At 41.2% G+C, this 21498-nt stretch overlaps 1 protein-coding gene across 2 annotated transcripts; it reads right to left on the reverse strand.

Moving 5' to 3' along the window:
- Positions 1–10225: 10225 nt before the first annotated feature.
- Positions 10226–21498, reverse strand: asb14b (ankyrin repeat and SOCS box containing 14b). 2 transcript variants are annotated; one of them, XM_062053713.1, is made up of 12 exons: positions 21466–21498; positions 21071–21149; positions 20866–20993; positions 20734–20786; positions 16413–16544; positions 16180–16338; positions 15864–16109; positions 13306–13474; positions 12896–13210; positions 12067–12286; positions 11830–11983; positions 10226–11743 (listed from the first exon to the last, which is right to left on the reverse strand). In XM_062053713.1, exons 2-12 carry the CDS (start codon positions 21140–21142, stop codon positions 11571–11573), a joined length of 1821 nt encoding a protein of 606 aa, XP_061909697.1. In that variant the 5' UTR covers positions 21143–21149; positions 21466–21498; the 3' UTR covers positions 10226–11570. The 2 variants fall into 2 exon arrangements, with proteins under 2 accessions (XP_061909697.1, XP_061909696.1); XM_062053712.1 differs by having other exon boundaries at positions 16410–16544.

The raw sequence follows: 21498 nt of genomic DNA on the forward strand, positions 1-21498 counted from the left end.
AATCTTCAGAGTGGTGCTGTCCTCTTGCAGGACCTTCATATCTTGATCCAGCGCTCTGTTATCGTCTAAAATTCTTAATTATATCTCTGAGATTCCTTTTGTTGTCAGGAAATTCTTGTTTTAAGATGTCATTCTGTGATTTTCTAATGTGATTGCATACTGTTCACAGTTGATGGTAGGATATATCATATCATATACCGTTCCTCATGTCATTCTCTGTTTCCATAGACTCATTTAGTAAAGTTTTGATCTATTGATTGTGTTTGAGGCTGTTTGTACTTTACACTGGGCAGAGGCAGTGGTGAATCTAGGGCGGGGGTCGGAACGCGGCTCTTTAGCCCCGCCCTAGTTGCTCCCTGGAGCTTTTTCAAAAATGTGCTAAAATGGAAAAAGTTGGGGAAAAATATATATTTTTTGTTTTAATATGGTTTCTGTAGGAGGACAAACATGAGACAATCATTGTTAAAGTTTTCCAATGCTGTAAAAATGTGCAGAATAAATCTTACATTTCAACATTTCTGTCAACAAAGACTTGCGCCAGCCTGGGACACACGTTTCATTTAGCACAGCTGTTGCAAACAAAACAAATACCTGTGCGAGCAAATATTCTCAAAAATTAACTATATCAAATCCAAATACTACACCCACCTTTGTTTCAAGCGCACATCATAGGGCCTCGGTTTGCCTGGAGAGGTGTGGCGTCCCGAGCAGGGACAGACATCCGCGGTGTCCGGGAAGCCGTTGGCCGCCCGGTACGCTGAGTCAGCCCGCACTGTGCACGCTGGAGGCGGGAGCAGATCGGCAGCAGTCTCTTTGTCCGCAGCAGCGGGAGGCTTCTACGCACCTTCTCGTTAAGCTGTAGTGGTCTTTGTGTGCCAGGAGGGATGCAGTGTAGAAGAGCCCACAAATGCTTATTGTGATTAATCGGGCTGGTTCGCCTCGACTCGTTGTTGTCCGCAGCGGATCCTCGGCCCGGCTACGTTATGTACTGCCAGCTGTTTCGTAGGCGATGGAAAGTGCTTGAAACTTTGCGGGTCGGGCGCAACCAGCGCGTGCATGTCTGTTACGGCTGCTTTGCCGGCGTTGGAGGGAACTTTCTCCCGGTTTTCTTGCTGCACGAGTCGAGAGGAGGAAGTGGCCCTGAAAAGGCAACCTCTCAGCACCTCTTTGGAGCCAGTTGCGGTCATCCCAGGGAGCCGGGTAAGCACTGGTGATGTGCGATACCACTGATTTTTCTCGCAATCCGATATTGAGTAAAATTCAGGTTGGTTTTGGCAATACCACTCCGATACCGATAAATGTAAATATACCTCATGTCAATCAATCAATCAATCAATCAATCAAAGTTTACTTATATAGCCCTAAATTACGAGTGTCTCAAAGGGCTGCACAAGCCACAACGACATCCTCGGCTCAGATCCCACATATGGGCAAGGAAAAACTTAACCCAATTGGACAATGAGAAACTTTGGAGGGGACCGCAGATGTGAGGACCCCCCTGGTCGACAGGTGCAATGGACGTCGAGTGGATCTAGCATAATATTGTGAGAGTTCAGTCCATAGTGGATCTAACATAATAGTGAGAGTCCAGTCCATAGTGGGGCCAGCAGGAGACCATCCCGAGCGGAGACAGGTCAGCAGCGCAGAGACGTCCCCAACCGATGCACAGGCGAGCGGTCCACCCCGGGTCCCAACTTTGGACAGCCAGCGCTTCATCCGTGGCCACCGAACCTGTGCCCCCCCCCCCTCTCCACGAAGGAGACGGGCAGAACAAAAAAGAAACGGCCGATCAACTTGTCTAAAAGGGGGGCCTATTTGAAGGCTAGAGTACACAAATGAGTTTTAAGATGGGACTTAAATAGACAACGCTCTATATCCCGCAGACTTTTTTTGGGCTCTGGGAATCACTAATAAGCCAGAGTTCTTTGAACGCAGATTTCTTGCCGGGACATATGGTACAATACAATCAGCAAGATAGGCTGGAGCTAGACCGTGTAGTATTGTATACGTAAGTAGTAAAACCTTAAAGTCACATCTTAAGTGCACAGGAAGCCAGTGCAGGTGAGCCAGTATAGGCGTAATATGATCAAACTTTCTTGTTCTTGTCAAAAGTCTAGCTGCCGCATTTTGTACCAACTGTAATATTTTAATGCTAGACATAGGGAGACCCGAAAATAATATGTTACAGTAATCGAGACGAGATGTAACGAACGCATGAATAATGATCTCAGCATCGCTAGTGGACAAAATGGAACAAATTTTAGCAAAATTACGGAGATGAAAGAAGGCCGTTTTAGTAACACTCTTGATGTGTAACTCAAACGAGAGAGTTGGGTTGAAGATAATACCCGGATTCTTTACCGTGTCGCCTTGTGTAATTGATTGGTTGTCAAATGTTAAGGTGGTATTATTAAATAGGTGTCGGTGTTTAGCAGGACCGATAATCAGCATTTCCGTTTTCTTGGCGTTGAGTTTCAAAAATTTAGCGGACATCCATTGTTTAATTTCATTAAGACACGCCTCCAGCTGCCTACAATCCGGCGTGTTGGTCAGCTTTAGGGGCATGTAGGGTTGGGTGTCATCAGCATAACAGTGAAAGCTGTTAAGTGTGGTACTGTTGTACGCCCTTACCCATTGTGTCCATTAGAGGGCAGTGTTTTCCTCTGTGTTATCTGACACGTCTGCTTCTGATTCCGGTGTCATGAGTCTTTCCATGTGTAGAGCGGCAGCACAGTTACGTTACTGCCGCTACAATAAATATACCTACATCTCCACCGCAACGCACAAAGCTCATCAGGTTATGGGACCAGGCACGCAAGTCTAGAGCAACAACAAGGTAACAGAAGTAAGAAGAACTGTTAGCCAAGAGAAGCTACTAGACGAGCCTGGATAAAGATGGCGCCGAGAGACCCCCGCGAAAATAGAGGGTTCTACAAGCCACAGCCTGAGCAACGTCTTGGAGATTGTGAACTACAAAAGAATAAAAGTGAAAATGGCCGGAGCAGGAACGCTACAACAGCAGATTGTCTTTGATGGAACAGAAGATAAGTATGATCTATGGGAAACGCCTTTCCTTAGCCGTTTACACATTCTGAAGCTAAAAGACACACTTTTGAGAGAGCCTGCTGACGAGGCTGCCATAGCTGCAGATCCAGCGAAGAATGCAGATTGTTCTGCTCAACTAGTGAATGCACTAGATGATAAGAGCCTATCATTGATAAGACATGACGCCGCCGATGATGGAAGGAAAGCCTTGCAATTATTAAGAGAACATTATTCTGGAAAGAGCAAGCCCAGGATTCTAAACCTGTACACTTCATTGACCACCATACAAATGGAAGGGAATGAGACTGACTGATTATATGATAAGGGCTGAGAATATAATTTCAGCTCTTCGTGATGCAGGAGAGAACATGAGTGACGGGCTGCTTGTGGCCACCATTTTGAATGGACTGCCAGACTCATTCAGACCACTGGCTGTCCACGTTACACAAAATGAGGACCATTTTGAATGGACTGCCAGACTCATTCAGACCACTGGCTGTCCACGTTACACAAAATGAGGACAATGTGACATTCAAGGACTTCAAGAGAAGACTGAGGGTTTATGAAGAATCTGAGAAGATGAGGACAACCGGACCTGCAGACAGTGTGATGAATACCATGATGAAGACTAGCACAAAGTAAAGCAAACAAGGCACCAAGACACACTTGAAGGAAGGGGCAGCCACATGTTACAAATGTGGAGAAAAAGGACATATCAGAACCAGGTGTACCAAGAAAGTGTGGTGCAGTCACTGCAAGAGTAACACACACGCAGAGTCTCTATGCAGGAAAAAGGGAAAAGACGGAGCCAGAAAAGTTGCAGAAGAAGAGGACATCGACGACGGGGATCAATGTTTCATGGCCAAGCATGCAACAGACGAGAGGGCATCTGTCAACGTGAAGAAGAAAGGGATAATGATGGACGCCGGAGCGACATCTCATATTGTGAACGACATCTCATATTGTGAACGACATCGCCAAGTTCAAGAGCTTTGACAACACATTCCAGCCCGACACTCATTCTATCGAGCTGGCGGATGGGACCAAGTGCAGTGGGACGGCGCAACGCAGAGGGACGGCGCTGATCTATCTGCTCGACAACGAGGGACGACAACAAAGAGCGCAGCTACAGGAGGCATTGTATATACCAACCTATCCACATGACATCTTCTCAGTGTCAAGGGCAACAAACGGAGCGACAGTGACATTCAAGAAGGGAGACAGCCACATGATCACCAAGAAAGGGGACAGGTTCGACTTCCATGAGAGTGGTAATCTATTTTACTTACCAACTGTTCAGAAAAATGTTGATAAATGCAATATGTGCCACGACATGTAAACCTGGCATGAAATATTGGGCCACTGCAATTATGAGGATGTACAAAAATTAATGGGTGTGGTAAGAGGTATGAAAATCAGAGGCAGTGCAGCCAGGCCAGCACAGCTGTGTGAAATATGTGCAAAGGGTAAATTCACACAGACAAGAAATAGAGAGCCAGACAGAAAGGCTACAGAGCCCTTACAACTGGTCCATACTGATTTAACCAGTCCTATGAGAACCCCAAGTTTAGAAGGCCACAAATATGCACAGTCCTTTACGGACGACTATTCAGGTGCCATGACTGTATATTTTCTCAAATGCAAAAGTGATGCGGGACACACCACAGAGAGGTTCTTAGCAGACTCCGCCCCTTTTGGGGATATTAAATGTCAACGCTCGGATAATGGTACTGAATTTACGAACAAGGAATTCAAAGCACTGTTAACCAAAAATAAGATTAAGCACGAGACATCTGCACCCTATTCGCCTCACCAAAATGGCACGGCAGAGATAAGTTGGAGAACCCTCTATGAGATAGGCAGGTGTATGCTTTTTGACAGTAAACTACCAGACAAAATGTGGAATTTTGCTGTAGAGACAGTTGCCAATGTGCGAAATAGATGTTACAGTAAACGCACAAAGAAAACACCTTATGAGATGCTCACAGGGACGGCGTGGCAAAGTTGGTAGAGTGGCCGTGCCAGCAATCGGAGGGTTGCTGGTTACTGGGGTTCAATCCCCACCTTCTACCATCCTAGTCACGTCCGTTGTGTTCTTGGGCAAGACATTTCACCCTTGCTCCTGATGGGTGCTGGTAGCGCCTTGCATGGCAGCTCCCTCCATCAGTGTGTGAATGTGTGTGTGAATGGGTGAATGTGGAAATACTGTCAAAGCGCTTTGAGTACCTTGAAGGTAGACAAGCGCTATACAAGTATAACCCATTTATCATTTATTATTATTTACAGGCAAGAAGCCAGACATGTCCAAACTTCAGAAATTCGGATCTGTGTGCTTTGCATACATACAAGAGAAAGGGAAGTTAGATCCTAGATGTGAGCAGGGTCGTTTTATCTGGTACGACAAGAACAGCCCAGCTTATCCTGTGTATTATCCAGACACAGAAAAGGTCCAAAAACACAGGCTAGTGAAATTCACAAACAAGACAGTCAACGAAAAAGAAACAAAAAAACATGGACCACACACTGAGTATCAGGACATAGAGGTACACCCCAGGGTCCTTGACAATGAGGAAAATGATGATGAAAAAATGGGAAATGTATTAGGTCAAAGTGTTCAAGATGATGTTTCTGAGATTAAAGGTGAACAGTCTAGCGCTGGATGTCAGGGAAGAAAGAACCCGCCTAGAGTTAGGAGAAGGCCTGTGCGGCCACAGGAATATGACATGGAAGACACAGCAGACAGGCTGGTAACTAGTGTAGACTCATGTTATAGTAAAATTACCAGGATGCCATACGATCAACCAGGTCACGGCAGTGGATAAGTGCAATGAATGACGAAATGCAGTCACTAAAAGAGAATGATACATTCAAAATCATCCAGTTACCACCAGGCAAAAAGGCAGTGGGGGGTAGGTGGGTGTATACACTCAAGAGTAATACAGATGGGTCAGATACGCGTAAAGCAAGATTTGTTGCAAAAGGTTATAGCCAAAAATAAGGCATCGATTATGAGGAAACATTCTCGCCTACTGCTGACATGACAACTGTCAGAGTAGTCATGCAAAAGGCAGTGCAGGAAGATCTAGTTTTACATCAAATGGATGTGAAAACCGCATACCTACACGCACCAATTGACTGTGAGGTCTATCTCGAACAACCTGAAGGTTATGAGAAAAAGTCAAAAAAAGGAGAGAAGCTAGTATGCAAATTAGAGAAGTCCTTATATGGTCTCAAGCAGTCAGGTCGAAACTGGAATTCTCTGTTGCATGTATATCTCACTGAAAACGGTTTTGATTCAAATCTTGCTGATAACTGCCAATACACAAGGGAAAAAGAAAATGAAAAATTGATTTTGATTGTGTGGGTTGATGATCTGATAATTGCTGCTAACAATGAGTAAGTTGTGAAAAATGCCAAAGTGATGCTCACTGAGAAATTTAAAATGAAAGACCTAGGGAAATTAAACAGTTTTCTATGGATAGATTTAAACAGTCAGAGGACCAAGTCACAATGTCACAACACAGGTATGTGAACAAAATCCTCTCCAGATTTGGGATGCAAGATTGTAAGGCCAGAGAGACCCCGTGCGAGTCAAAACTCGAATACACAGAAAATGCTGTAAAAATGAAACCAAGGATCTATCGAGAGGCAGTGGAAAGTTTGCTCTATTTGGCTACTTGCACGAGACCAGATTTAAGTTATGTGATCAGTAAACTTTCCCAGCATTTTGCTGAGCCAAGTGAGGAGCATTGGAACACTGCAAAGCACGTGTTCAGGTATCTTAAAGGTACAACAGACTGTGGGTTATATTTTAAAAAGGATGACACAGGTGAATTTGGTCTAATAGTCCACAGTGATGCTGACTGGGCATCTGAGGTCACAGACAGACGTAGCACCGCAGGGTTTTGTGCCAGTTTAAGTGAGAAAAGTTCACTCATTTCATGGAAGAGTCGAAAGCAACCGACAGTTGCACTGTCTACCTGCGAGGCAGAATACATGGCCTTAGCGTCAGCCGTACAGGAGTGTATGCAGAATACATGGCCTTAGCGTCAGCCGTACAGGAGTGTATGCAGAATACATGGCCTTAGCGTCAGCCGTACAGGAGTGTATGCAGAATACATGGCCTTAGCGTCAGCCGTACAGGAGTGTATGCAGAATACATGGCCTTAGCGTCAGCCGTACAGGAGTGTATGTATTTGCAACAGTTACTCAAGGGTATTGATAAGTGTCAGTATGCACAAACCAAGATTTACGATGACAACCAAGGAGCTATTGCACTAGCTAGAAATCCAGTAAACCGGCAAAGGTGCAAACATATTGATATGAAATACCATTTCATACGTGAAACTGTGAATAGTGGGAGAATATGTTTGGATTATTGTCCTACTGACAACATGATTGCTGACTTGATGACAAAACCAGTCACTAAGCTACAACTGAAGAAGTTTGCTCAGTATTTGTTTGGCACTTAAGTGCAAGAATAGTACATAGTGTACCAAAATGTGTTTTTGTTGTTTTATTTTCTATCAAAAATAATGTACCACAATAAGCTAAGAGCGAGTGGGGGTGTTAAGTGTAGTACTGTTGTACGCCCTTACCCATTGTGACCATTAGAGGGCAGTGTTTACCTCCGTGTTATCTGACACCTATGCTTCCGGTTCCGGTGTCATGAGTCTTTCCATGTGTAGAGCGGCAGCACAGTTACGTTACTGCCGCTACAATAAATATACTTACAAGGCCAAAGGTAAAATGTGTCTGATGAGAGTTTGATTACATCTCCATCACAACGCACGAAGCTCATCAAAAGCTAACACCGTATTGGCGTATGATGTCACCTAGCGGCAGCATGTAGATGCTGAAGAGTGCAGCGCCAAGAACCGAACCCTAGGGAACTCCACACGTTACCTTAACATAGTCCGAGGTCACATTGTTATGGGAGACGCACTGCATCCTGTCAGTAAGATAGGAGTTAAACCAAGACAAGGCTAAGTCTGACATACCAATACGTGTTTTGATACGCTCTAATAAAATATTATGATCGACGGTATCGAAAGCAGCGCTAATGTGTCTGGTAAAATTTAAGAAAGTATAGCGTATTTCAAGTGTTGCTGCTCTTGAAGAATTATCTTAAATAACAAAAAATATCAATGTAATCATTGTTGAATCGACTAGATACGCTCCTGTACTTTATATCATTACAGTGGATGTCAGGTGTAGATCCAACCATGGCAGTTGTTTACATTGAGGAGCGCTAGCTTGTAGTTAGCTATTGTATCCTCCTACGGTGTTAAATGAAGCATGTTTAGCAGGGATGATACTTGTGAGAAACTTACTTTATTTTTCGCTATGGAGGCGAGGATTAGTGATTTATAAGTACCGTTTTTTCGGACCATAGGTCACACCGGATAATAAGGCGCACTGCCGAGGAGCGGGTCTATTCAGATCTATTTTCATACCAAAGGCGCACCGGATTATAAGGCCCGTTAAAGGGGTAATATTATGATTTTTTTCTAAATTTAAAACACTTTCTTGTGGTCTACATAACATGTAATGGTGGTTCTTTGGTCAAAATGTGATTGTTTTACACACCATCTTCAAGTCGTCATCTGACCTTCGCTTCTGGATGCGCCGTTTTGTGGCCGGTTTTAATTACATGGCTTCGAAAGCGTCTTCTCCCCGTCATCTTTGTTGTAGCAGTGTAGCGTGCAAGGACGGGAGTTGAAGAAGTGTCAAAAGATGGAGCTAATTATTTTAATGACATTTACTTAAATCAATAACGAAGCAGCATCTCCTCCTCCATGGCTCACTAGTGCAACAACAAATGTGTCCCGTGAAAAATTGTGGGTGAATTATGTAAACCAACTATACCGGTAGTTTTTAGCGCTTCCATAGCAAGATATAAGTGAGAACTTAAGCTACTTTATATTAGAAATGGCAACAGCGGAGAATGAATGTCCCATAACAAAAAAATAAGGAAAAAGAAGAAGCTTATCGACTACAGTGTCGTCACGGACTACATTGGCGGACACGCGCACATTTTCAGGACTTATTCTGTACTTTAGACGCACCGGGTTACAAGGCGCACTGTCGATTTTTCAGAAAAAAGTATTTTAAGTGCGCCTTATAGTCTGGATACTACGGTAGTTAAAACATTACAGACTGCATATGGATGTTAGCCGCTAGCTAGCTATGTTTTAAAGCAGTGTTTATGGCTTCACATTTATTGTGTGTTTTTGCCGTAATATCAGGAAGAAAAAAAAGAATCGCGTTATGTTTCAGAAGCATTATAGTATAATTTTTAATTCATTAGAATCGTGGTACTGTATTAGTATACCATACAACTAGTAGCTACTGCTGCTCCTGGGATATACCGACTGCCACTGGAGTCCAGTTGGAGGTGCCAGCCTATCTTTGAGATCATTCTGTGTTATCAAAAATCTTTAAATCTGTCCAACACTCCCGCAGTCTAATAACGTCCAGGTTGCTAGGCAACTGCTTTGAATTGGTGTTGGGGCCAGTTAGCCTCAACGGTTAACAGCATTTCCAATTTGCTTGTTTCAGCTAATCTGTGCTTCATGCTAGACAGGGTTCAGCTTGAAGATGTCAGCAAGCTCTCCTGTACTGTGATCACATTAAGTGGTCAGGAAAACTCCAGAATTACTCAAAACTCCAGTAGCGAGGGCAGCGCTTTGTACTTTCATTTCCATTTGACAGGTATAGTGACAATAGACAATTATAAAAATGTATCAAGACTTTTTTTTTTTTACGATATGTTGATATCAAATTAATTACCACTTTTAATAACGTAGACTAGTGTCATTATTTGTACCTCTGCCTTTTTCTTTTTTTTTACCTATCCTGTCTAGCTATATGGGCAAATCCTCTAGAGTCCTACAGCCGCTGTACAGCTTTGGACCATTTTAAAAGACACTGTATGTGATGGCTGGTGAGAGTGTTGGATCCTGAAGCATCAGCAGAGGCAAGGTCCAGGTGCAATGAACAATAATATATTGTTCAGTCAATTTAAGAGGCACAGGACAGGAAAACAAAACAAAAAACTAAGGAAGTGGTCCAGGGGCAATATTAGGCACATGGTGGAAAAAAAGCAAAGAAAACTTATAGAAAGGATTGAATTAACTCTTATGAATTGAAGCAAATATGTTTATTTTTTCTTCTCTAAAAAGGTTCGAAAAACCATATAGATAAATAAATGCTAAATGGGTTATACTTGTATAGCGCTTTTCTACCTTCAAGGTACTCAAAGCGCTTTGACAGTATTTCCACATTCACCCATTCACACACACATTCACACACTGATGGCGGGAGCTGCCATGCAAAGCGCTAACCAGCAGCCATCAGGAGCAAGGGTGAAGTGTCTTGCCCAAGGACACAACGGACGTGACTAGGATGGTAGAAGGTGAGGATTGAACCCCAGTAACCAGCAAAGCTTCGATTGCTGGCACAGCCACTCTACCAACTTCGCCACGCCGCCCTATATAGCAACTCAAAAAATATATTTGTTGGTTGCGTTTTCATTTACATCAGTTTGACTCCTTGAGTTCAGACACAAAAACAGACATCTCAATTTTTCTTGTTTTGAGTAAATGTTTTTTTGTGAAACTTTTCATAAAACAGCCATCCCGCTGATGCGGGTTGTCATTGATTTGTTTCTAACAATCAAAATAATAGTCTAAATTTAAAAATGCACATTTATTACAAAACTGGAATTTGGCATTTATCGTTTTTTGTGCCTGAACTCTGCAGATCAGATATGCCTTGCTATTGACTTGTGACCAGTCCAGGGTATACCCCTATTCTTGCCCAAAGTCAGCTGGGATAGGCCCGAGCTGAACTTTACAGAAAAAGAATATGAATGGCTTAACTACTAAATGCCTACCTGTATAATTAAACAATCAATCAATCAATCAAAGTTTATTTATATAGCCCTTAATCACAAGTGTCTCAAATGGCTGCACAAGCCACAACGACATCCTCGGCTCCGATCCCACATCAGGGCAAGAAAAAACTCAACCCAGTCGGATACAACAAGAAACCTTGGACCGGTCCAATGTGGTACGTAATTGATTTCTTACATGAATTTAAAAAAAAACAGAGGGATTATAGTTTTGTAGTTTTGTTCAAACTTATTTTGGTTATAAACGCAGAATCCACTCATGCAAAAAATTATGTCCAAGGATAATGTCTTTACATGCAGTTGGCCCGATCAGTCAATGCCCATTCACAGAGCAACGCGTAAACTTAATTGGTCAAGTGTGTAGTTTAATTGTTGTCCTAATTCCTCTGAGATCTGTTCCAGAACACGGTCAACAAAGCAAAGGAGTGGACGGATCCCTTTTTACTGGAGGGGCCACAATGATATGCAAGGTTTTGAGTATGTGACCATGTTTTTTAATGCAAGTTAGTTTTTCTACAAATTTCACTGGAAATTTGAATACATGCAGCTTAATACAATAGTATAATGTAACTGAAATACAAAATGATTTGATACCGTGTATAGTATGTTATCAAATAGCTACGCTGCCCCTGTTGTACACATCAAACTCCTTGTAACATAGGTAATCTTTCAGGGTGGTTGGAAGCGGGAGGAAGTTGATAAAAATTGAAGCTCTCAAGCCTAGGCAATGAAGATGCTCCCGAAGCTGCAGCCGGCACAGGTGCTTTAAGTTTCGTGCATTTCCTGAAACACAATACATATAGGAATCACACAAAGTCAACAATGCATATGTGCTGAAAAATAAAGGTAGGAATAAATAAAGTTCAAACTTTGAATGTGGCAAATCTCTAGCCATTGTGTCTGCTTCTGTAAAGCCTCTCCGAGCTTGGCACAAAGGCAGACATGATCGGTGTAGTCGAGCATGATCCGCACCACCTGAGCAGATAAGTCCCTAAGCCAGGACACAGTTATCACCTCACAGAACTAAAATAAAACACAAAGCAACACATCACATGCTGACATCTCAAAAGTAGTAGTTTCCTGACTTTATATTTGACCCATCTCACCACCATATCTTTGATGACTGGTGTTGTCCAGGGAGCAAAGTTGTGGCAACTGTCACCATAGGGACAGTCAAAGCAACGCTTCACATCGTAGCCATAATTCAGAATCATTCTCAACATGACCTCATCGTTTATTGCATACTGCAGTGCTGAGGGAAAATGGGTGGTGTTGACTCTGGAGTAGTAATTCACATTTGCCCCAAATCTCAGCAAGGTATTGATGAGCTGCCATAACCACAACACCAGGGGGTGCTCCACTAACCACGTTAAACCCAGATTCCGAACTAACAAAGGTCTTAACTCATTCTCTTTCTATGCCACATCAATGTGGAATGCGCTCCCAACAGGTATAAAAGAAAGGGCATCTCTATCCTCCTTCAAAACCGCTATAAAAGTTCACCTCCAGGCAGCTACAACCCTAAACTAACACCCTCCCCGGATTGCTAATAATCAAATGTAAACAATCAAATGCAGATTCTTTTTCTTATGCCTTCTGATCTCTCTCTCTCTCTCTCTCTCTCTCTCTCTCTCTCTCTCTCTCTCTATGTCCACTACTTGATGTCCATACCCCCACCCCCCACCCCACCCCCCCTCCACACTCCTGATTGTAAATAATGTAAATAATTCAATGTGATTATCTTGTGTGATGACTGTATTATGATGATAGTATATATGATAGTATATATCTGTATCATGAATCAATTTAAGTGGACCCCGACTTAAACAAGTTGAAAAACTTATTCGGGTGTTACCATTTAGTGGTCAATTGTACGGAATATGTACTTCACTGTGCAACCTACTAATAAAAATCTCAATCAATCAATCAATCAAAAGCTCATAATTGCTATGTCTAAGAGCCACCTGCAAACAACTGATAGGGTCCTGGTTCACCATAGCCCCGGCCTCCAAAAGCAAACGGGTGGATTGAAGATCATTGTTGGACACGGCGAAAAAAAGTGCAGACTTGCGTTCATCATCGTAGTTGCATCGCACTCTCGGATGCAGCATTAAGTTTGGGTCAAAGCCATTTTTGAGTAGCAATTCCACACAATGAGAGTGCCCTCCAGCGGCTGCAGAGTGAAGCGGACTCATGCCACTCTCCTTTATAGCGCAAGGTTTGGTCACTGGGATAAGGTGCTGCAGTGCCCTATCAAAGAATAGTCCTAATGTCACAACAAAGCACTGGTTTATACTACAAACCAGAAAGGCACAAATTTGGAGGAGATGGTAAAGATTGCTTACAGTATGTGTCCATGATATGCCACACGGTGAATGGGCAGGTGGCCACTGTGCAAAGGCACGTTAGCATCCGCTCCATGATCCAGCAACAAGGAGATTATGTCAGGGTTTCCTGATGCTGCTGCGTCAAACAAGACCGTTCCAGACTCTGATTCACACTCCACGTTTGCACCTACCAAACAAGACAATATCAGTAAGGTTTCCAAGTAAAGGCATTAAATACATTAAAAATCTGATCATTTCCAGGTCCATCTATCCATCCAATTTCTACCACTCGTCCCTCTCTGGGTAGCGGGGGTGCTGGAGCCTATCCCAGGTGTATTCGGGCGGAAGCCGGCGTACACCCTGGACAAATCCCCACCTCATCGCATCATTTCCAGGTCCTATTACCGTAATATACAGAGTGACTATAAGCCATTACTTTTTTCCCATGCTTTGAACCCTACGCTTTATACAATTTTGTGGCTAATTTATGGATATTTCACAAACTTCACCTGCCGCATATACAGATATTTATAAAACTGCAATTTGGTTTGGATGTATGTTGTACTGAGACCATTCACACAATCACATTCATACAGTGGCACACACATACAAGACAGGCTAAAATGCACCTACAGTATATGTATTGGGAGAGAGAGAAAGAGAGAGAGAGAGGGAGAGAGAGAGAGAGAGAGAGAGAGAGAGAGAGAGAGAGAGAGAGAGAGAGAGAGAGAGAGAGAGAGAGAGAGAGAGAGAGAGAGAGAGAGAGAGAGAGAGAGAGAGAGAGAGAGAATTTGCAAGAAAATGTGTTTGCCTTAGCATAAACACATAAAACTAACACAGACGTATAAAAATAAAAATACAATAAATTAATAAAATAAATAAGTGCATGATGTTTCTGGATCCTACATGTGCATTATAAAGTCTGATAGCTTCTGGCAGAAAAGACTTGCTTGCTATAGCGCTCCTTCTGACATTTGAGTTGCAAAAGTCTGTCCATAGTGCTGTACAGGCGGTGAGAGGTATTTCCCATAATTGTCTTGATCTTACTTGAAGTTCTGCTTTTAAGAACCTCCTTTAGTCTAGCCAACTTGATGCCCACAACTGATTCAGCCCTTTTGATGATCTTTGCCAGCTAGTTTGTGTCCTTCACTTTCACTCCCGTTCCCCAACACACCACAGCAAAAGAGATGGTGCTGGTCACTAGTGACTGGTAAAAAATGTTGAGCATTTTGTTGCAGACGTTGAAAGACTAGTAAATGAAATACAGTCAGCTGAGACCCTTTTTAAAAAGTTTTTGAGTGTTTTATGTGCAATGACAATAAAGCCCATTCTATTCTAGACCACTCAAGCTTGCAGTCCAAATTGACACCGAGGTATTACCAAGATGTTACCTGCTCCACATCTCTGCCAGTGAAAGAGATTGGCAGAGATTAGCGTGCCCTTGTTACGGCTAAAGTTGATGACCATCTCTTTACAAAGTCATCCACCAGTGTTCTATACTCCTCCTCCTGTCCTCTTTAGACACACCCCACTTTGTACATGTCATTCGAATATATTTGTAAGTGACACAGCTCGGAACAGTGCTTCAAATCCCCAGTGTAGATGATAAACAACAAGGGAGAAAGTAATGTTCCTTTAGGGGCCCCGATGTTGCTGATCACACAGTCAGACACAGCTATGCAGTCCCATATACTGCGGTCTGCCTGTCAGGTAGTTGGTAATCCAGGTGATGATGGGAACTTCCACATCCATGCTCTTCAACTTCTCCCCTCACAGCCTAACCGAGGCTTGATGGTGTTGAAGGCGACAGAAAAGTCAAAGAAGATGATGCAAACAGTAGTGTTTGGTCTGTCGAGGGATGAGTAGGCTATTCATATAGCCTGCGCTGCGCATATATACTGAATGAATATGATGGTGTGAAAAGATCTCATTACTTCATGCACCCGACAGCTTACTCTGTTTTTCACTGTTGCACTGCTGTTTGTATTTTCTATTTATGTATTTATTTTTTAACAAGTTATTTATTGTTTTTCTTATATTATTACTGCACCTAACAGAGTAGGCACCATGTTAGATGACAATGAAGTGTTCTGTTCTATTCTATCACACCAATGAAATTGTTCACATTAAATCAAACTCACTCACACATTTATTCAATCAGCCATTTAGCATGTTATGGGCTCACTCTCACCATCTCATACGCGACAGAATGCACACAACACAACCCTAAAGTCGATGATGATCAACCCAGCCACTGAAAATGGGAACAGCCGTAGAACGGAGCAAAAATCCACCACCAAAGCAGCATAAAAAAAAGACGACTTTAGCGGTTTTAGCAAAGAGGAAGAGAAGGACAAAAACCACGGTCAGTGACGACTCCGTATGCTGTGTTATAGGCACTATCTTTTGTTAAATTTGGGCAATATAAAGTTTTAATGTGTACGCCTGTGGCTTGTAGACTTGTGCGGCCAATATATGCGCAAAATAAAATCTGTCTAAAAATTAGGTAGGTGTGTCTTATATTTAGGTGCACTCGATAGCCAGGAAATTATGGTGCTTGACTTCATGTTGTATACCTTTCTGCAACAATAACTCAACCACACTAAGATGTCCATTTTGTGCAGCCAGAGCCAGTGGAGTTTTCCTTTTAGTGTCACATGCATTCGGGTTGGCACCAGACTCAAGAAGCAGATAGGCAAAATTCTCCAGGCCTAGAAAGGTAGCCTCATGTAGTGCCGTCCTGTTAAGAGGCCCTATCTGATCCACTTGAGCATTGTAGCGAAGCAGTAGTGTTGCCAGGTCATATTGGTCATTAAGAATAGCTGAGAAATGAGGAGCGAGAGTAACAGTAAATGCCAGACAAATGCAGAAAATGTGTGTTGTGTGGAATACCTGCCACTAAAGGAGAATCCTGCTCATCGTCCTGGAGATTAGGATTACATCCATTCTGTAACAAAAATGTGGCATTCTGTCTGCGGCCGTAAACTACAGCTAAAAACAATGGTGTCTCTCCCTTAAGTGTGCGGCACTGGGCAGTCCCTGAAGGAGATGCTGAAACACATTTGACATCAGAATCACGCTACTCTGTGGTTAAAAGGTCATCCTTAAATAGATACCCTAACCACCTGAAAAGATGATTTCAAGTATGTGTTTACTCTCCTGCACTGCAGCTTCATGCAGAGGAATCCATCCATGTTCATTAACTCTAGATAGAATCTCTGGGTGGGCTGTTAGTTGCTGAAGTGCATCCTCATCACCTGCATGAAGATAAAACGTTTACACATACATATCTCCTAAATGTTGGAATTCTATATTGAGATAAAAATGTAAGTGAAAATTCAAGTTTACACCAGTTTAGTGCTTTATATTTTGCTCGCAGATTTTGGCACACTTTTTATAAAAATCTATGAGACAGATGAGTCTATGGATGTTCTTATTCATCCAAGTCATTGTATTCTTAGGGCATTCAATTGATGACAACTGGAATGTTAAGTTTTGTCATAGAATATGTTTTACCTCTCATTAGAGCAGGCTTCATCAGATACACTTAGATTGGTCAGATATAGTCAACATGCTGATGCCAAAGCCCCAACTAAGGGTGAAACTCAAAAAAGTTGAATATCGTGCAAAGGTTATTTCATGTCAACAATTCAACTTCAAATGTAAAACTAACAAGTGACAGCAAACTCCATCCATCCATCCATTGTCAATCAATCAATCAATCAATGTTTATTTATATAGTCCTAAATCACAAGTGTCTCAAAGGGCTGCACAAGCCACAACGACATCCTCGGTTCAGATCCCACTTAAGGGTAAGGAAAAACTCACCACCCAGTGAGATGTCAATGTGAATGACTATGAGAAACCTTGGAGAGGACCACAGATGTGGGTGACCCCCCCCCCCCCCCCCCCCCCCCCCGTCGAGTGGGTCTAGCATAATATTGTGAAAGTCCAATTTTAGGGCCGATTTTAGTGTTACCAATCAACCTATCCCCAAGTGCATGTCTTTGGCGGTTGGAGGAAGCTGCAGTACCCGGAGGGAACCCACGCAGGATAACAAGCAAACTCCACACAGAAAGATCCCAAGCCCAGGATTGAACCCAAGACCTTTGTATTGTGAGGCATATGCACTAACCCCATTACATGTAAAGTGAGATATGTCAGGCCTTTATTTGTTATAATTTTGATGATCATTGCTTACAGTTTTTGAAAACCCTAACGTTTTCTGAGATTTTCACTTTGAGGTTTTCATACACTGTGAGCCATAATAATCAACATTATATATAAAGAAGGCTTGAAACCCCCTTAATTGCATGTTATCAGCCTATGTCATGTATTAGTTTCACCGTATAAAAATTAATTGCTTGAATAAACAAACACTTGCACTCTATGCAAATTGTTTGAGTTGTATTTACATTCTAACAAGCTCGACCTGGCTGGTAGGGAACATCTTACAGTGATCGTTTTTCTATCAGGCTGGTAGGTGTAATTTTAACGTGATCAGTTTTGCCGCACAATACCTCAGTGGTAATGAGAGGGAATGCAATTTTAATAACTGTGGTTGACATTGACAGAGGGATCTCTCTTTTGCATCGTAACAGTTTTACACCATAATAGGCCCAAACCATCTTTGCCTGAGTACACTGTCTTCTTGTTAGAGTATGAATAGAATCTAGACGAGATCTGAGCAATTTAAGTCTATGAGCACAAACTGATATTGCCTGCTCGAATGAGAGGCACAATGTCATCTAAGACTAACTGAACAGTCCAGTTGCGATCAACTGAAATCCTGAGAATATCAAGACTATTAAGCTTGTACCATTACACACCATAAAGTGATACTTTTTTTTATATAATGAGGTTAGGAAAATCAATAATGACGTTATAAAAATATGTGAATTTATGCTTCTGGTACCTTCCAAAACGTAGAATCCAACCCAGTCTTTCTGGGACATCAAATATTGTTGGAAAAAAAAAATAAATAAAAAAAAAAAAAAATATATATATATATATATATATATATATATATATATATATATATATATATATATATATACACACACACACACATGCACTGTATATATATATATATATATATAAACGCGTGTTTGCGAGACTAGCGGGTGCAGTGTGCAGTCGTGCTCGGGGTGTGTGGCCGTTGTGTCGAGAGCTGCGGGATGTGAGGCTATAGAGAGAGAGGCGAGGCGTGTTCAGGGGTTAAAATGTGTGCCTGTTAGCGGGTCAGCTGGTCACTCTCCGGTTGGGGGTGTCACTGATGTCATATTAATAAATTATTATTTTTCTAATATTTTTGGGTCCCAACGATCGACTGGTCGATCGTGATCGACTGGTTGGCGACCCCTCATTTAAGGGTCTCAGGGCATTCAATCAATCGTTCATTTTTTTAAGGGGTTTTAAAATCAAGCTTAAAGAGATACTATACACTAAAGCAGGGGTCTGGAACCGTTTCGCCTGAGAGAGCCATGAAAGCCAAATGTTTTAAAATGTATTTCCGTGAGAGCCATATAATATTTTTTAACATTGAATACAACCAAATGCGTGCATTTTTAAGTAAGACCAACATTTTTAATAAGTCTCTTATTCTTTTTAAAAACATTGTTATTCTGAAGCTAACCAATAATAAATAAAATACTTCTTACCATTAATGCGACTTATTGAACAGGTGCGGTAGAAAACGGATGGATGGATTAAAATGCATGAGAAGGTTTTATATTTTGAACGTTGTTTTTAACACTGTGATTACCAGTGGAATTATTCAGTACTTATTGTGTTAAGCAATGTCAACTAAGATTTATCTGAGAGCCAGATGCAGTCATCAAAAGAGCCACATCTGGCTCGAGAGCCACAGGTTCCCTACCCCTGCACTAAAGATTGCATTTTTCCCTTTTTGTCTTTATTTTACATATGACCTGTTTCTAATTGATGTATTTTAATACTGTTAATGTATAGCATTTTTATACATATCCTTTGTTATTGAATGTTGTTTCTACTGAATGTATTGATGAGTTTTTATTTTGATGTTATTGTCTCGTGTGATTGACCCCAGGAAGAGTAATGGCTAGTGTGTAGCAACTAATGGGGATCCATTTTAAACAAATACATATATTCTATAGTAAATATAAAATGTTATCCAAACATTGTATATTTTGAAAATGTTGAGTAGAGATGCAGCGTTCGCGGACGAGTCGTTTCTTTTGAACGGCTCTTTCAAGCCAACATTGAGAACCGATTCACGGTTGCAAGTTGCCATTCGTTAGAGAGCCATTTTTTAATGCACATGCAGATACAGACTAGCAACTGGACTAGAAAAAGAGTTAGGATTCACGTTTTAATGATTTTTACTTGTAATTGTTTTTATCTATTTGTATCCACTTTTTTGGTTCATTGTTACGATATGTAAAGTAGTTCAAGTGTACACACACCAGGTAGTACTGTACAATGTTTTATTCACATTAGTATTCTTCATTTGTACCCTAGTTGTATTTATACTTTTTATTCTTACTCATTTCTTGTGTGTTTTTTCTGTATTGTTAAAATGCTTTTGTGCTACAAAATTTTTAAGGTGAGGGAAATTTTAAATAACAATTTCACAGTCAAAGCATATGGGACCACCTTAAGGAATGTTTACAATGAAAACTAAATTAAAAAAACACTATAGCCAATATTTCAGAATAATTACCACCAGTAAAGTAAAATAATATTTGTGTACATTTTTATTATTCTGTTCAACATCTTTTTATCTTATTACTGCTACCAGTGATCGTTTCCTTTATGAAACAAAAAATGAGTTAAACAAAAACATAATTATAATTACAAGCCAGTCTTTAGAACAGCTTTTCAAAATGAATGGCTCCCTTAAGACACAGCTCCCTTCAAAAAGCCCTCAATCCCATCTCTTCTGTTGAGTTACCAAGGAGATAGTCAGGGACACTTAAGCTTCCTTAAGCATGTTGCCCAATGTGTGTTTGTGTTGTAATTTTTGTCTTTGCACCGTTATTGTAGTTGGTGTCTAGTGGGATTCAAGATTGCCGCTCACTAAATAATACATTTAAGTCGAGGGCCACAACATATGGGCCGTCAGGTTGGGACCCCTTACACACTACAGAGCTGAGTGATCTTGAACAAATTCAAAGAATTTGTCTCAGAATAATTGTTCCACTTTATGATTTGCTCATTTTGGTTATTTTGTTCTCAACAGTCAAAATATGTAATCAATAATGCATGCTCTTTCTAATTTTTTTTTTTTTTTTTTTTGCAGCAACGTTAGTTTGTTTTTTAAAAAAAAAAAAAGTCCTTGGAGGACAACAACAATTGTATTTTGCCAGATTGGGTATTTTTTCCAGTATATTTGTAACTTGTAGAGCTTAATAAAACATTGGTGCTTGTGCTAAATCAGCAACATGTGAATAAGGAATATTATATTACCCTTCTTGATTGCTTTGAAAATCTCATCAGGGTCTTGACTTACTTTCAGTTCACTACAGCAAGAAAGTGATTAGTTAGTCAATTGAAATGATAAAAAAGGAGTACATACAGTGAAGATTTATCAACAATAACCTTGGATTCAATCCTTTCAGCTTTCGATATTCAAATAAACTTTGCTCTATTATATATTGGGTTGCTTCGTCTTCATCCAAGTCATCATCAGATGAATCTAAATGATTGGCTTTTTCTTCTGAGGTCATCTTTTAATTCATGAAGAGTCAATGTTGAATTGGTTGTTGGGGAAAATACATAGTATAGACATCAAGTAAAATGGTTACTTGCGGCAAAAAGATGAGCAGATAAATGGGGAGAAATCAGCTACACCAAACCGGGGATTGTTGCACACCATCCGGGTCCTGTTGTTGGAATACACGTCTATGTAAAATACAGTTTAATCAAAAAAGTGAATATTCACAAACAAGTAAAATTAACGGATCAGTGTTTTTTTTCCATTTTGATGCAAGTTAACTTCAACTTCAGGCCATCATACAAGCAGATCTCCTGCAGGGGAGTCAGCACATTCTCCTCCATGTAAACACATGCAGATAATGCAAGTAATATTTATTATAAAAAAGTCTAAATGCTAAACTGATATCCATTCCTATTTCATAAATAAGACAACATAAACGTCCTTTGTCCATCAATAGACTTTTGAACATTTGCAATGTTTACCTTCAGTAGAGTAGCTGTGCTTCTCTTCTCGAA

The sequence above is a fragment of the Entelurus aequoreus genome, linkage group LG07, assembly GCF_033978785.1.
Source record: "Entelurus aequoreus isolate RoL-2023_Sb linkage group LG07, RoL_Eaeq_v1.1, whole genome shotgun sequence".
NCBI lineage: Eukaryota > Metazoa > Chordata > Actinopteri > Syngnathiformes > Syngnathidae > Entelurus > Entelurus aequoreus.

What these genes read in the sequence shown, in the direction of transcription:
- asb14b (XM_062053712.1), bottom strand. Translation starts at nt 21,142, where the DNA reads ATGGTGTGCAACAATCCCCGGTTTGGTGTAGCTGATTTCTCCCCATTT. An exon ending in CTGAAAGGATTGAATCCAAG is followed by an intron (nt 20,787 to 20,865) that starts GTTATTGTTGAT and finishes TTCTTGCTGTAG; the next exon opens with TGAACTGAAAGTAAGTCAAG. An exon ending in GGATTCTCCTTTAGTGGCAG is followed by an intron (nt 16,110 to 16,179) that starts GTATTCCACACA and finishes CTCATTTCTCAG; the next exon opens with CTATTCTTAATGACCAATAT.